The sequence below is a fragment of the Diuraphis noxia genome, unplaced genomic scaffold (genome assembly GCF_037042655.1).
Source record: "Diuraphis noxia isolate RWA-SAM2 unplaced genomic scaffold, SU_Dnox_SAM2 contig0001, whole genome shotgun sequence".
In the NCBI taxonomy this organism is placed as follows: Eukaryota; Metazoa; Arthropoda; class Insecta; order Hemiptera; family Aphididae; genus Diuraphis; species Diuraphis noxia.
The window spans coordinates 23,094,550-23,112,787 of NW_028301711.1; the positions used below are offsets into that span (position 1 = coordinate 23,094,550).

At 29.5% G+C, this 18,238-nt stretch overlaps 1 protein-coding gene across 3 annotated transcripts; it reads right to left on the reverse strand.

Moving 5' to 3' along the window:
* Positions 1-5,211: 5,211 nt before the first annotated feature.
* LOC107170050 (uncharacterized) lies at positions 5,212-18,106 on the reverse strand. 3 transcript variants are annotated; one of them, XM_015520056.2, is made up of 3 exons: positions 17,838-18,106; positions 10,037-10,258; positions 5,212-6,042 (listed from the first exon to the last, which is right to left on the reverse strand). In XM_015520056.2, exons 2-3 carry the CDS (start codon positions 10,221-10,223, stop codon positions 5,690-5,692), a joined length of 540 nt encoding a protein of 179 aa, XP_015375542.2. In that variant the 5' UTR covers positions 10,224-10,258; positions 17,838-18,106; the 3' UTR covers positions 5,212-5,689. The 3 variants fall into 3 exon arrangements, with proteins under 3 accessions (XP_015375542.2, XP_015375543.2, XP_089073382.1); XM_015520057.2 differs by lacking the exon at positions 17,838-18,106 and adding an exon at positions 12,590-12,752; XM_089217256.1 differs by lacking the exon at positions 17,838-18,106 and adding an exon at positions 10,558-10,578.
* Between the last annotated feature and the right edge of the window lie 132 nt (positions 18,107-18,238).

Here is an 18,238-nt window from a genome sequence, read left to right on the forward strand (position 1 = left end):
GGTTATTTTAAAAAGTTGGTTCTAAGAATTTTCAATTTTGACCTCCCAAAAGTAAGAACTAGATCTAATCTGCTTCCAAAAATTTCCAACGAAGTTTATGGCCAAAGCATTTTTTTTATACTAGAAAAGTTGAGAGTAGTTGAAATTATGCAAACATTTTCAAATATCTCACCTAAACGTTGGAAATTACTTGACAGGACAAAATAAAAATTAAATTTTAATTAATTTTCAAGCCCTCCTTGGTCTTCCTATTGAAAAATCCTGCGTATACAACTGCATTCATTGCTCAGCATCTAAAATTAGTCTATTTATACTGCAGTAGTACTACACTGTACAATTATTGTCCCTAACAATTAGCCTAAATATTCACACATAAATATGATATGGGCACCTATATAATATTATATTCCATTTGATGATAATTTGCCGAGTGTAAAGCGTACCTTAAAAATTACGACAATATTAGGTACCTACGTAGTATTTCTATAATAAGTGTTACACTTTGGCCTATTATCCATTTACAATAATATGCATATAGTGTATTATACGCCTCAAGAAAAGATTATACATTAAAATACAATACAATTATATTATATTATAATAGTATATTATGCTATTGAAGTTCCACTCGTCGAACGTAGGAAAATTACTGACTTATTTGAGAGAAAGATTTAAAAATAGATCAAATTGAAGACACACCTAGGCACGCTGTAGTTTGTTGTGGCCTGTACAGGTTGTTGACGTCAATGATCAAACGAAAAATGTTTTAACAATTTACAACGGAACTGTTTGTGTAATTATATACATTAATATATTGATAAAAAAAAAAGTTAAAACAATACAATTGATATGTCAAAAAACGTGTTATAAATTATTATTCTGTATTTAATGTAGGTACCTACGCCTAACTATTTGTAGGTAGAACTGTAGAAGTGTTACGACGTACCTTCTCGGCTACTGCCTACTATTGTACACTGTATAATGATAATGTGACGATTGATTTTTAATTGCAATACGAATTAAAAATCTTTTTTGACTTAAAGCTACAATAGATCTATTCATATTCAAATACGTAATACTTACTACTGTATAGGTAACACTTATAATAATATATTGTTCTATATAGTTGTAAAAATAACGGAAGTATTAACAACGAATAAATTACTGTAACATCTCGCGCAAGGGCTCCCGTGGACATTTTCATCCGGGGTGGGGTGGGGGCAACTGGGCAAGGCGTATATTATACATATATTTATACTCAACCATAACATATTAGGCATAGTATTTTATAGTTTTATTACAAACTAATAACATCATGATATGATTAACTGTATATTTTCATCAAAATATTACTTGAAACATCAAGAGCGCCGAAAAAAATCTTATAAATCATTAATATTATATTAACTATCTAATTTTATAAAAAATATTGAGATTCTTGGTCATTAAATACAAATTGTATGCGCCTAGGCTCCATATCAAATAATTCTATATTATGTTTGATTTTTGAGCTTGCACATAAGTTTTGTAAATATTCATTAATGCAAACTAATTGCCAAGCAATTCAAAGGTTCTTAGTAACAGTACCACGAAGCCATGTTTTAATTCTTTTAAACGAGCTGATTTAAAGCAAATACAAAATATAATTAATAATTAATTATTAAAGTATAGTAAAAATAAAACGATATATTATAAATTGTAATACAAACCAAAAAGACTTTTCAACGCTACACCCTACACGTAGTAGATGGAAGCATAGCAGCTATTAAAAGAATTTTTTCATTGAAGGTAGAAATGTTACTTCATCTTCAGAAAATCGATATTGTTATTATTTCATTCACTATAAATGATTAATCAATTATCGGTCTATTTTATTAAAATGCTACGAACACAACAAACACGAAAACTAATAAACAATCATTTATTTTACTCAAAAAATATTTATAAAAATATAATGTAATATAAAAACATTTGAAAAAAAGCGGGAGGGGGGGCATGGCCAGCCACCCCTGTGGGTGCCCTTGATTTCACGGAAATTTGGCCAGGATCTGCTGAGTGTCATTTGACGACATGCGGACACGGTATAGGCAGTAGGGTCGCCAAACAGAGACCGAGACCACGAAACCAGAGTATTACTTTGGATTTTGTTTGTTCTTGTGTCGAACACATAGAAGAGCAGAAAAAAGTGTAATAAAAAAAACTATAATAGAGTATGGTATAAGAAATTGAATATTACATTATTTTATGAATAAAATTTACGTTAACACGAAGAAAAGCCTCACGGCATAAAAAAACTTCTCACAAATAAAGTGATATTACTACAAAATCATATCATCGGGAACGACGATATGACACAACCATTCCACAAAATATAAACAAAATTACTAATATTATATATAAATGACTGGGAGTATCGGCCATACCACGGGCACCCGACCACGGTATAAGAAAAAATTGGGCTATCAATTTTTACTTGTGACCCGTCTCTAGCGGCTGCTGCGGCATGCCTCATCGGGCTACCACTCGGTCATTAATTCATTATCATTAGAATAACGTACCAATTGGCTACGAATATGTCATGACGCGCGATATATAAGTAATAAAAATAACTATAGAAATATAATGTGCAAAATGAATACCGGCCGTGCAGGGACGTAGCCAGTAATTTCCAAGGCGGGGGGGGGAATGTTACTATTTTACAAAAAATAACAACTTTAATTGAAATAGTAAACCATGAATATAAATTATGAAATAAAAATAAATCGTACTTGTCTATACTAATATTTAATTATAAATATTATAAATAATGCACTGATATTGATGTCAACATTCTTATTTATCTGGATTGGAAAATGAAAAATGTGGTTACCGATATTCACAAATAACTATAAACCATACAGAAACGGCATACACCATCATAGTTGGTTTTATCAATCTTTGACATTATATACTTTAATTTATAAAATACGGGTACACCCATTGTTATGTCAAATGTCAATAACATAGTGATAGTTACGTCATGTAGTAAATAAACACGGTGAAGGGGGTGTGGAAGTGTAGCAATACTTTATACTTCACTACGCCACTGCGGCCAAAGCAAATGTATATACTATATGTCTATATACCATATATATATACAAATTTCAACTTTTGTATTTACGTACCGCGTACCAATTTGGCAGCCCGACCCGTCGGAGCGCACCGGACAACAAATTGCAGAGCTACTCCTCCATTTATTGTGATACAAAATCGTATGGTCCAACCGAAATGGGTCACGCGTAGATAGTTCCGCGGACGAACGTCGGAAGCGAAGAGAAGAGAAAACATAATAGCCGATATTCCTTTTGTACACATTAATTGCCATCGCGAGATCAACACGCGTCACTGCCCTGTACACAGTGGTGTACCTAGATTTTTTTTTTTTTTTGGGGGGGGAGCAATATTTTTTTACATCAGTACAAGATAAGACGTTACATTATTATAGCAGCTTTCACGGTTGACTTATAAATACAAAAAGTATAATATAAATAATATAATTAAATATTAAGTATCAAAACAAAATCAGAAACCTGGTGAATTTTTGGTGAATCGTGGTTATAAGTTTTACATCACACACATGCAGTTATATTCTTACACATCTTATGGGCCAAGGGGGGTCAGCATTATTACCTATATTTCGAAAAATTTAATTTTTTTGAAATTGAAACATAATTCTAAATAATTTGACGTCATTGAAAAACTTAATGCTTACAAGTTTATAAGTTATTAATTTTTTAGAATAACTACTTATTATATATTTTTAATCTCATATTCAGAACAAAATATTGCTTTTTGGAGTATACTTACTTCAATACAATATAGTCATGACAATCGAGTTTTAAACAACTAGTTACTTAGACTATAATAGTATTAAAATATTTTAAGTTAAAATTAATTATGGTTATTGGTGACTCAGGGTTAGGTACTTACGCCTCAAATGGTATACCTCGTGTTCATCAACAAACTTAAATACTCGTTCGATCTCTACTTTTATATACTTTATCTTTGTTTAGGTACTATGAAATATTGTCTGGTAAAATAAGAAATTTAAAATTTAGGCAAATTGTTATTTGAAAAAAAAATACATAAAATAGGCAGGTATGTTATTTTTCAATAAATTAGGTAGGTATCTATATTAATTTCTGTAAAAATAGCATTTTCAAATATAATGGCGTTTATAATATGTTACCATAAATGCCCGATCACTAGGTAAACCTAGGTTTTACTAGTAGTTAAAGCTAAGGTTTACTGTATGTGCTCAGTAAATTCTAAAATTCTTAATTTTATTCGGACTTTTATACTAAACACGTTGTGTATATCCTAGGATATACAAATTGACTTAGTAAAAGCTGATCAATACACGACACATAACATTTAGGCGATAAGCTGCGTAAAAATTATAATTACATATTATTAAAACAAATTAGGTACTGACAGTTATTTACATTTTTATACAAAATAAAAATGCATTAAAAAACAGAATTATTATACATTTGTTCATACAAATTTAGTAAAATTGGTGAGTAGTAATAAATAATTATTTAATTTTTTATTTATTTGCACATGTATGATTATGACATTTTAATTGCATTTTTTTTTATCTTGTATAAAAATTTAAATAACTGTCAGTAGTTTGTTTTAATAAATTAATATAATTATAATTTGTGCGCATTAACTACTATTAAAACCTAAGTTTATACCTAGTTATCGGGCATTTACGGTAATATATAAACACTTAAAAGTAAAATGGATAAATTTGAATAATATTAGTATATCTAAGATATTCTATTCGGTGTTCATTGTTCAGTGTTCTTCAATTCTCTCTATTATCATGTTGTATATATAATCGGGAACACAAAATTTGAAAACGCGTACGACATTAATATTATAGTAGAGGTGCCCATACACTATAACGCAACTCTGTAATGTATTTTAAGATTTGCATAAAATACGAAGGTTTTCAATGTAACGATCCGAGCTCGTTACCAAGAGACGGGTGAATATTACTGTGCATACATACATAATGTACCCGGTGATTGCACTAATGACGTTAATGTACCTATAATACTGCAGGCGTTATATTGGACGAGCTGCAGGGCCGACACTGGAAGGGTTTTACAATATTATAATAGTATAATACTTAATATTATTATAGCAATAACGTGTTGACAATTCGATTTTTGCAAACATGTTTTATAATAAATTTCGTGAAATCAAATAAGTCATTACAAATAAACAATTAAATTACATAATAATCATAATATTGTATTAAACGCAATCGTGCGCGGTCAACTACGGACTATGGCTGCAGACGACGACACGAAACGAATCATAATGAATAGGGAATAATAATATAATATAGGGATATTCGCATGTAAGCGAGTAACATCCACACATGTCATGATAAATAAATAAAATAATAAATAGGTAATGATGATGATGATGATAATAATAATAATAGTAATAATAATAGGTAATTAAAAATGGCCGAAATGTTATGTTCCGCGGTAAGACGTATAATATATACCTCCGCAACGGCGGGTGAGCATTTTGTTTGTTGTTATTTGCTTTAATAATAAAGGTACGTAAATATTAATGTCATCTTGCCGGTTTCCGCAGACCGGATATCCTTCAGTCACCGTCGCCGTTATCATCGGCGTCTCCTGACCTGCGCTGCGGCGTACGGCGAGTAGTTGACCGCAGCTGACGATGACTTGGCGTGGCCGGCGTACGAATCGTAAACGCCGTACGACTCGGTGGGCGAGGTGTGCCACGGGGTCTCGACGATCTTGTACGACGGCGGCTGGCTCTCACGGTTCTTCTTCAGCGCCATGATGAACTGTGCGATCTGGATGAGCACGCTGATCAGGCTCAGCCCGACGCTTTTGAACGCAAACACGTGACCGATGACTGCCATCAGAGTGCTGAGCACCATTTTCACGTAGCTAAGGCCCATTTGCATGACCTCCATCTTGTGCTTGTTATCGCCCTTATTGTCCCTGACTGAAACCAATAGTTCGCGGCCATTAAATATCATACGCAATATTCCATAATATCTTATAATATACCTAGGTATAAAAGGGTTATATAATCATCGTGATTTGAGGAGTGGTAATCGGGCACTTAGCTTTTTAAAGAATTCTCGAGCTGCCTTCCTCCCGAAACAAATTAATTTTTTGAGAAACTACTTTTCTTTGCATAATATGATCAATAATATGATCAATAATATCATTTAAAATATATTGTATGACATATTATTTTAATTGATATAATTATGGGGATTTGTTTTGCCAACTTGCCACTGAAACCTAACCAACTGTAACCATTGCAGTCAGCAGCTATAAGCTAACTATATATTATTCATATAATTTCACCGTATTACCTATAGGTATATATGAATTTATATGCTTATAAATGGTATGGAATGGGGCATGATGACAAAGTGAGGCATGGCGGGGGCTAATATTTTTAAGATAGATTAGTAGCCGGTAGGTACATGTTGTTGGTCTCCATCAATTATCTTATGAACTTATGATCTAGGTATACTGCACTATAATGCACTATACACTTTATACTATGCGAAAATATTTCATTTAATTAATTATAATTGTATTGAATTAAAAGAATTAAAACGGCTGTATTATAGTTAATATATAAAGTTAATATTATTGATCTACTAATGTAACGTTGCACATGTCATTATTGATTTCTGATTCAACGCTAATTCGCCGTCACGTCGAATTGGTTGACTTATGATTATAGTGATTGATGGTGACTTGGGAGTCTCATATGAGAAAAAAAATAGTCGGGATAAGTATGTAGTGTATAAGTAGTAATCAGTATGTATTCCTTATTTCTACGATAATTATACTCGTACCTATGTTAAAATGTCTATGCTATGCCTACTCTGTATAAATAAATAGTGTGAGTAGGTACTTGAATAGATTTTATGATTTATATACTAGCTGATCCCTGTGCATTTCGTTGCTCGTTAAAAATACCAACTCTATATGATTCAAAATTTGTGTTTGATTCGTCGTTTAATACTCGGATAGTCATGTTCAAAATTTCCTGTGGATGATCTAACTGATGTTGGTTTGGTAATTTTGGGTACCTATAACTACTTTTCCACCACTAAAACATAGTCTTTGCTTGACATTTGTTGCATATTTTATCCATCCTACAAATATCAACATCATTTAGTATAGAATAGTCAAGGTTACAGTCATAAGCAGAACAAGTCATATACAGTAGAATTAAAAAAATTGTATGGCCTGCGAGCTCTATTCATTATTGATCGTATATTTTGTTGAGCTAATCGACGGGAATGTTCAACACTTAATTCCCTAGCTTGGTTTTGTTCACTGATTACTCGTAGAGTAGCCAACCTAAGCATATTTTCATTCGCTGTGACGCTGTTTAATTTCTGCACTAAAGTCGTAGCCGTTTTAGTGTAGCAGACTGCAGAGAAAGCTGAGTTCTTTTTCTAAGCATAATACAAACGTTGAAAGAACTAGCGAAACAATACCCAATAGAAAATTTCTTCAAAATCAAATACTATACTGCTTAAATCAAACTGAGTGTGGACAACAACTTAAATAAAAACAATTATACCAAAACGAATACGTCGTATTAATATTATTTCGTTGCCTAGTTATATTTTAAAACTATGATATTTTTTATTCTTCTATTCTTGCCCAAGGCAAAATTTAAAATTTTTTTTTTTTGAAACAGTGCAAAAAGTTTGAACAATTAACACTAGTTTAACTTGAGACACTCAGTATATTAATCCTACTGAAGTGTCACTACGTTATAGAATTCGATAAGCAGCAATAATTTCATGGTTTTATAAATAGCAGATTCATAAATTTCTTATAAATTCTTAGGTTCAGATTTAACCTGTAGACTTTTAAAAAATATTGTACCTATAGCATATAGCCTTTCTCGATAAAAGGAAAATCCAATAAAAAAAATAACTTTTAAATTCGAACCAGTAGTTCCTAAGATTAGCGTGTTCAAACTTTTTTAACTCTTCAGCTTTATAATATTTAAAAAAAAAAATAGATTAATATTATAATATGAGTAATTGGAAATGCGACATGTGGCATTGGGTATAGATTCTATACTTCTATAGTACCTATTATGTCTATATTTCTTATATAGACTACCTTTATTTGCTTTATTATAGTATACACCAATACGCAATACACCTATATATAAGTCACTACTCACTATAGGTATAGAATATACGTAGACTATGTGTGGTAGCGGTACCTTACCTACTTCATATTAAACTATTAGCTATACTATATATGTTTTATCATATTATGATTGATCGTATCTACTATGTTGATTATTCACGATAATAGACTATATTAATGGGAGCACCGAAGAAAACGTTAACGTGAACGGTAGGTAAGTAATAGTTGGGAGTTTGACACTATAGCCCGTCGCTGTCGATAAGTATAGACTATAGATATGTGTTTCATGCGGGGTAATAACACGTGCGTATCATTGAAAATCGTACTAATAACAATATATAAGGTTTAACTAATGTATTCTACATTTCTACCTTTCACATATCATTTTGTTTAATACAATTAATACAATTTTTAATTAATGATAATATAAATAAAAGGAGCAGCGAAGACAGCGATAATTATGTGTACTGAAGGTTGGGAGTAAACCGTCTGTAGCAAGACGTATACGTGTGTGTAGTACATAGCCGCATACACGCGTATGCATGCATTAAGAATAAGGCGAATGAACTTGTTGTGGTTAGGTTACTGGTTAGCTTACTGGTAAGAGAACCTATAAAACATAATATTATAGAACAATACGTGCGACTAGATGATTTTTCAATTACCTAATAAATCTGATTGAGTGTCTGAGAATAATTTAGCATTCATTTTTATGTATGCATATAACGCGGTATAGGTATACCTACTGTTGTTAATTCAAGAAGAAGAAAATCACTACCTACCTACAAATTTGATATACGTTTGTTAAGTAGGTACCTAGTACTACCTATATCTATATATTGTAATTTGTAATCATATAATAAGTTATAATAACCAATATAATAAGGTCAAACAATAAGGTCGTAATGTTTTTTTTTCTATAGACATAGATAGAGAATAATGATGTACCTTAATTTAAGCTGCATAGCGAACTCAAATTTGTAATTGTCGAGCTATTTATACATGTTTATCTTGTGTAAACCATTACAAAAATTATGTACGCTTAACGTCGTTACAAAGAAAAGTAAGTGATACCACCGGAAGTTCGGATAATTGTCACGAGTTGGTTTTTCAACGCACCTACTCAACGGTGCATGACTGCAGACGGTACCTATACAAAATAGTACAATTATGTGTGTTGGCAAAAATACTTTAATACTAAAGATAAAAGTAAATACTGTGGCTAGGTATCTAAAAAGAACTAAACTACCCTAGAGATTATTTGATTCATTTGATTCTTCACTAGTTCAATTATTAAATATAAGAATATTTTTGTTAGTATTGAATAAAAAACTAGTTGGTATCTATATTTTTAGTAATCTATAGGACGTTACTCCTTTTTTTTCCTATTCAAAAATAAAAAACGGGTGGTAACTGTTCATCACAATACTGCCACTCGTTCAGAACATTACACCTACACCTATACTCTTATTACCTATTTGTTTTAAATTAAGTAATCATTAATAATTTACTCGCCACTCCTCCTATCACTCAAAATCTGAAGTCACTTCCAAATATTTATGTAATAATCATTTTTTAATTTACATATTATTATTCATACATATAATATATTTAAACTCCAACAAATAATTACTAATTATTAATTAATAGGTATGGTCAACCTGTTCAATATATTTATTTAATTATTTGCAAATCATTGTGTAAGTTTATAAGAAGTTTATTAGATAAATAGAAGTGACTTGAGTTTAAAACTATCAGAAACCTGAAGTAGTCTTATCGATATTATAAAATATTACCTGTATTGAACACATCGACAGCCTCTGCAGCTGCTGAATCTCGTGGTGCGATGGTGTCAACAGACATCGGGTCTATGTCGACAGAAACATCTGATGCTTCTGATCTGATGCTCCTACGATTCGAGATACCATGACACGAGCAAACAGCTACGGTTAACAAGACGGCAATCGATAGTAATTTGTTCATTGTGTATATTTTGTTTACTTCGACGACTTAGAAATCTATGAAAAAAAAAAAACAGACAAACAAATAATAATAATATTCGTATAGGACTATTGATAGACAATTAATATAATAGTTTCAACATAATTTAGTGCGCATAGTTTAATATGTTATATTTAAATACTGTAAACACAAAATATATACATGAAGATATTAGCACCAATAATTTACCAAATGAGCACAAATGAAAAAAATCAAGTATGGATAAACAAATATTTATTTATAGGTATCAATAATTTTGGCAAAAAACTTGACATAAAAACTGAAAACTCCCAAGCTTTATATGTACCTAACTTACTAAGTATTATGTTTAATGATATTTTATGGCAACAGCAGTCTAAATTTTAGGCTCTAAAACGATGTCACGACTCACGGTGGAACGCGGGATTGAAACGTGTATCGGGTATTCGGGTTATATGTCAATATTATGCGTATCAACAGTAGGTTATTATAAAATTTCAGATAAGTATGTTTTAAAAATCAATAAAAATAATCGTTACTGCGGTAAAACAATATATAATTCCAATTTTTAAATTATCAGGACACTTAATGTATAATTAATTATAATATTATAATATATAAATATATATTATGATAAGTATTAAAGTGTTAAATATTAATGTATTTATGTACGTAGTTTGCATAGGCTTAATATAGGTAATTATAAACTGTAGTTTATAGAGAATGTAGCGTCTCTAATTCTCTATGTATAATATTTAATACTCCGCTGATTCAAAATAATGACCATTTGTCCATATCAGTGTGTTAAGATAAGATATCGTCGATCGTAGCGATTGTAATAATTTATATTTGTAAATTTGTAATTTTGTATTAACAGTTAGTCGTCGTCTGCAACAGTCGAAAGTTGTCGTTCACCGTCCGGGGATCGTAATGTCGCTACGAACCGATATTAATTAAGTGTTATTAATTATAAATAAAAAAGAATCAAATGTATTTAATAATAATAAATTATAATTGTTAAATCGAAATATACAGTCCACTATCCACGAATTAAATACGTATAGTCTTCATGGCTACAGAGAACATGAATAGTAAATTTATTATTTAGTCAACTCTATTCCATTATATTTTCAATCATTTGAGTGATGAAAACATGTTTTGCATATCCTATTCAGTATTATATATTGTGCTTATTATTTTTCTCGATCTAGTTTTTGTAGATAGGTACACTAAATTGATAAAATTTACGAAAATTATTATTAGGTACCTATGTTTTAAATAAAAATGTATTAATAATTTATTTTTAAATTACTTATGCTATTTAAAAAATTATATTATTGATTATTATTATTTTTTTAATAGACTAAGACTACACATACTGTCCCAGTGTCCCATAACATTAAATATGGAAATTAAAATTAAAATACATAACTAAATAATTAATTCGTTATAATGTTTTTTTTATCTAAACCGTATAATCCCTACACCATGCAGCTATACCTACTGAATATATTTCTCGAAAGTTACTTGCAGGATGCGACAAGCTATTGAGCAATATTGGAAAAAAATCTAACTAAAAATATGTACCCATTACTCAACAAACCAGTCTGTATTTTGACCTGTAATTTTATTATCAGCTAGGACTTTAATTAAACTGTATATTGTATAGCTTGTTATTTTATGTCTTATTCAAAAATGAACATTATAAAAACCATTTCTATTATAGGATGATTATGTTTGAGATTTTTGTTAGTTTATGCATCCAAAATTAATCTAAATATCCAAAATAGGAATATTGCCTGGTTATGATAAGATACTTTCTTGCGAAAAATTTACCTTGAATATTTCTCAAGTAAATTTATTTTATTTTTTTGTTTTCACAAATAGCTTCTTTTGGGTATAACCATAGTGGCTATAGTAGCCATATAAGTACGCTTAAATATTATGAATAGCATATTATATTATATTATATTTATATATTTTATTATATTTTTTTGTCATATTTTCGTCAGAAGAAATATTTTTTGCATTTTTAACACACAAATGAATATGTTTATATTATGATACTGAAGTATAGGTGTTAATGTGTTATACATAATATATTTTATTCTACTGTTCAACTTTATTGTAAAATACAAACATATTATAATTTATATTATTTTAGACGTGCACATATACGGAATAATGTTCATTTTTATCTGTTGTGTTATTAATTTTTTTATGCTACGATAAGAAGAATACCTACCGCTCGTAGGATACCTAATATCATATTATACTTAAATGAAGTAGTTGATCATTTTTAACACACCTATATTATTAACAAGCTATACTTTATCGAATTTTAGCAGTTAATATGAACATTGAATTACTTTTCATTATGCCGTACGTTCATGTGTGTGTTGATTTTTGAGGATCGTTCTAGTTTGCATAATGATTGTCATTTGTTTTCGGATCGAACGACAATCGTGAGATCCAAACTCAGGAGTGGAGCACACGTCGTCATATGTATACATTTTCGACTGAATTCCATTGTAATCGACGGCGTCTAGTGTAATATTATGCGGGTGTCCGGTCGTAATGGAAACCACAATGTGGCGGTTACGAACAGAGACTCGTGTCTGGCACCAAATACTCTCACCGTATATTATTATAATTTATAATATATAGAGGTACCCATCACATACAATAAAACAGTTAATATAGGTATATTATATACGCGCTCTAATATTTTAATATGCATGTGCGCGATGATCGGATTTCTAATAATGCACATTACTATTTAGTAGTTTTCCATTGTGTCCGTTAATTATTATTTCTATAGTTCTATAATCGAAACTCTTGGTGTGGCGGTAATAATGATTTAAAGTTTTAACATAATTCTGGTCGCGTCCCAGTCTGAAACCGAATGGTTAATATATCACGCCACTTAGGAATATCAACATAGTCTTTTGCCGATAGACCGTATCCGCTTTTATTAACTACAAACTCATCCATTTATAATGATGACAATGATTCGCCACGAGCTGTGCAACAAACACGATTATTATTTATTAACATTCGATGAGCGGTTCTAACTACTGTTTTCACGCGACGACTTTTTTAATGAATAATGATTCAAAATTCAAAAAATGACCGGAGACGCCGAACTATTCCAGTTGAAGCCGAATAGTTATATACATAGTAAATAATATGTATAATATTCATTTGTCGTTTCACAAATCAATATTTGTTATTTATTATACGTATATTAGGTCACATATGTAATATATATACCTAGTAATTCGTATATTTGTATGTCAATAGCCAATTATGGATTTGATTTATTAATTATGATATACGAATAGTTTAGTTCTATCATCTATACCTACTTATAAGTTATATTACGTCGATATATCCAAAAGAAAATTGTATGTCTTACATAAATTAATATCATTTTTGTTACGTTTTTATCTTAAACATTAATGTCTGACAAGGATGTATTTCTTTTAGAATTTCCGATAAACTAGTTTCAGTCGAATATTTGAGTGATATGGAGGTACTAGCCACTAAGTATACCTAAATGACTTGAAATCGTCCGACTGTTGAACGTGAAATTTACTGCAACCTAAACTGCTTAAACTGTATAAAAACATACACTTATTAATTGTTATAAGCGCAGACTGCTTTCCCAACGATCACGATTAATGATCATTGTTTCTATATATAATATATATACACACCTACCTACATAGTTTTCAAACACAACTAGGCACCTAGTGGTTTATGCAAATATTATATGATAGGTACATCAAAATTGTGAACTTGAACTTTCTTTAACTTAATATAAAGAACCATGCATAAGATTATGTACTAAAACAACACCGGTTTTTAATTATTTAAAATTTAAATGATATATATTGTTTTTCTGTGATTTACAACACAGGTATAGGTATCTACTTAATATCATGTCATATTGTATAACATATGTAAGTAATTATTACTGATTATTTTGTTTGTATACCTACTTAGAAGTGTCATCGGCCAGAACGAAATGATTTGCAGTTCTATTGCAATTTAAATAATTGATGTGGCAGGATTTGAGTGAAAGATCAGATTAATATTTAATTACAGTATCAATGATTTATTGCCGTTGGACCGTTAAATTCTTTATACGAGAAAACTGAATCGTTTTTAAAAAGCAATGGATGTTCATTTTACATAGTTTGACGTAAAAGAAAGAGAAAAATTCACTTTACCTGTGATTTTTTGTTTGTAATTTTATAAACCGTGGTTATTTATATTGTAATAAAAATCTATGACTTGTGTAAATTTTTTGTCGAGTTCGTACTATAATTTTGATCGAATTAAAACTGTCAAAACTCGAGTGACATAAAAGTTTTATCCCGAGGGTACCCTAAATACATGAGCTCTATTAGAGACAAGATTAATGCTTACGAAATAGTTAATAAAGGAGGAACCAGGGGTGGTACATAGACGTGTTGTATTTCTTTTTCTTCACAGAAGTCTTATTAGGCCGAGATGATCTTGGCAAGATCTACTACTCAACGTCAATCTTCAAGTTAAAAATAATATAACGTTTAAAGGATCATTCTATTTGAGTCAAAATGATCAAGCAATTATGATTTGGGACCTGGACACAAAATTATATTATTAACAGTGTTATTAATCTATAGTTTCGTAAAATTTCAAATAAATATTTATGTAAAAAATATGTTTCCGTTAAACGTGTATAGTTTACATGTATACTTATCAAAATTCCACGTAATAGAATTCATAATAACTGGATATCTGGATAATATCTAACCTAACCTACCTATTACCTATATATTAACTGTGGTTGACAATTAGTCAAGGAAAATATAAGTTAACACCAGTTTGATATGACCGGATGAAATGTGTCATCGGGATTTTATACATCTGTATAATATATATATATAAAAATGTATACATGAAAATTACTAAATTACATTTTAACTCGTTAGACGTATCGCACATATTATTACGGTGAAACAGGTAATAATGCCCGCAAGACTATACATTCTTCACATACTCTAAATTATTGCAAGTCACAATAAATCAAATAGTAATGATAACAATAGAAATAATATTTTTAAGCTTTATCTTAACGATATATTATGATATAGGTAAATTCAATAGACGTTTAGTTTTTTTATAAATATATTTTTTATTTAAAAAGCTTAAAACTGATTAACATATTTAAGCTAATACGCTATAAAATATGAAATTAATTTTGACTACCAGTTGTTACTGAATAGTGGGCAGTAATTTTCTATGTTATTATTGTCTGCAATATTTTACAAATTATCATGATATTGATAAACTATATAGGTAGTAGGTACAATGATAATATTGTAAAGATTTAAATTTTTATGATTGTTATTTTCACAGTAGAAATCTTATTTAATAATAGTAAATAAAAAAGCGGGTAAGTCGTGGATGTCACACTGCTGTACAGTAGGTTACAAATGGCCGGTTATTGTAATGGATGGAATTAAATTTGAATCTAATGATATTATATCATTGTATACGAAAAACGATTCTGAGCAAAGACGGTTTATCTGTCTAGGATATATTATAAATTATTAAAAATTTTCAAATCTTAAATTAAAAAAGAAATTTTTTTATTAATTTCTAGCTTAAAATAATTTGCGAATTTTCGTGAATTTTACGTATGTTGTCAAAATTCAAACTTTGAATGCTTATAAAAAAAAAATTGTGACTATTTTATTATATTTCTTTTATTTTTCAACTGCTTTTATAAAAATATGTTAGAAGCCTTGTATTAAATTTTCAAATCTTAGATTTAAAAAGAAAAACTTTTATGAATTTCTATCCAAGATAATTTGAACATTGCCGTAATTTTTACGTATTTAGTCAAAGTTTGAACTTTAAATGCTTATAAAAAAAAATCTTGCCTATCCCGAAAACTAAATTTTTATCGATATTAATTTAAAAAAAAATTATAATGATTAAGAATTGCATATGCCTATAAATAGTTCAACTTAAATAAACATTTTTTGAAAATTGCATGGTGGATAGAATATACTTATATAAACATTCGGTGAAAATTTCATGTGTCGATGGTCATTTGTTTTAAAGTTACATCAAAAACCAAAATCGACTTTGTCGAAAACTGATTGTGCGTAAAATCGAATCTAAAATATATTTACATACTGTCTTTATTTTTATAATTATTAAAAATTATTTAGTAATGGCCATTGCTACTGATGTTAGCAATGAATAATAATAATAAAAAAATATATAATTTAATTCTGAATAAAAAATAATTTTTAAACTGTTGTAAGTTTTATAGACTATAATATAATACCTATTATAATATTAAAGGTATTATTGTGTCTATAATACAATTATCATTAAACACATTTTTAATTTAATGGAATTGTAATTTTAGAAGTATGAATATTATGAATTAACGATGCATACATTTTAGATCTTTAAATATAGTAATTTATTTTATTTAATAAAACTATATAAGTACCTAAAATCTAATGTAAATAAATGTGTGATATTTAATTTAATTTAATTTGATATAAAACATTTTTTTTTTTTTTGATCTTACTGTTTGGTGTATAAATTATTAATTATAATATCTACCAAATTTACGTTTTCCCTGTGTAATCAATTATTTACACATGTTTTATCTATAAGTATTTTCTTATATTTTGGGCGAATAGAAATTCCTACTAAATAGTATCAAAATACAACTAAAGCAAAATGATTTATTTTGTAGTTATATATTATATTTGACGAATTGCTTTGTCTGTGACATTAATTTGATATAATATTTTGCTTTGATCTAAAGAATGAATTGTGTCTAGTTAATAGGTCAGTATAACTTTATATTTATTTATTTTTTCTGTTTTTATTTGTAAATGGCCACTGTCCATTGCTTATTTGTTTCCTTAACATAAATATTTTTTGGTGTACCTAGTTATTTTATGAAAATAAAAGCCATAATTAATAAATTTTTAATTATTTTAGAGATGTTTAACATTTTTTAAATTATCATGTCTTTTTTTGGTTAAAAACCTTATTAAGTGTGTCACTATTGGGTGGCTCCTTTTCATCTTCTCTACATATTCATCATACAAAATACATCTTATAGACTTATTATGAAATATGAATTTAATTTGGTTTAATTTATAGTACCTAGGTACTACAAAATAATATGTATCAATAGCTCTGGTTTCGTGATTACTAAGTAACTAGTTTATTAATTCCACACGTCGTTCTAAATCGCAAACTGTCTAAACAGTCTAAAGTCGGTTTCTAATCGAAAACCAAAGCCTTCCTTAAACCAAATTGCATTTTTAGAATTCTAGGGAAGGCTTTTGCCCTATTACACATAAAACCGTTTTAATAATTACCTAAATACGTATATGATATTATAATATATTATTATTATTATGTACTAGTACTAATGAGTATATATATGGTATATGAAGTGTATTATGTGTTATACTCCAAGTGGCATCTTCCGTCTGTTCGATGGCAAATTATACATTACTTTACATTTTGCTATCATCATGATAATATTTATATTATTAATCTCATATTAAATATTATAGTAGGTACCTGATTGGTTTGGGATTCGACGACGGTGTATACGGCTGTGCGGCGAACAAAAAATTGCAAGGATCAATAAAAAAAAAAAAAAACTGAGACAAGTGTAAAGAACGGTTGTCAGACAAAAGGACGGATGACCAATCTAATATTACAATAATACAATTATTTCAAATCAAATCGTATAAGACTCGCGACCGTGTTATGTTACCGTTGCGTGTTGGACGAGTGCTGAACGTGTTCGCGGTTACAAAATGCTCCGGTTGAATGTTCGCCGGTACAGTCCGGTGCCGGGTATTTAATTGATTCCCACCAGGCGAATTCGGGGCGGTGAAAGAGTGCGAAAGCCTGTGGAAAGCGAATGAAATAAAAACCGCGCACCGGTTCGCCCGCGTCAACCGTGGCCGTATACC

Excerpts from the sequence above, each read along its gene's own strand:
- LOC107170050 (XM_015520056.2), bottom strand. The coding sequence starts at position 10,223 with ATGAACAAATTACTATCGATTGCCGTCTTGTTAACCGTAGCTGTTTGC. Across the intron at positions 6,043-10,036 it reads TGTCGATGTGTTCAATACAG|TCAGGGACAATAAGGGCGAT; the intron begins GTAATATTTTAT and ends TATTGGTTTCAG.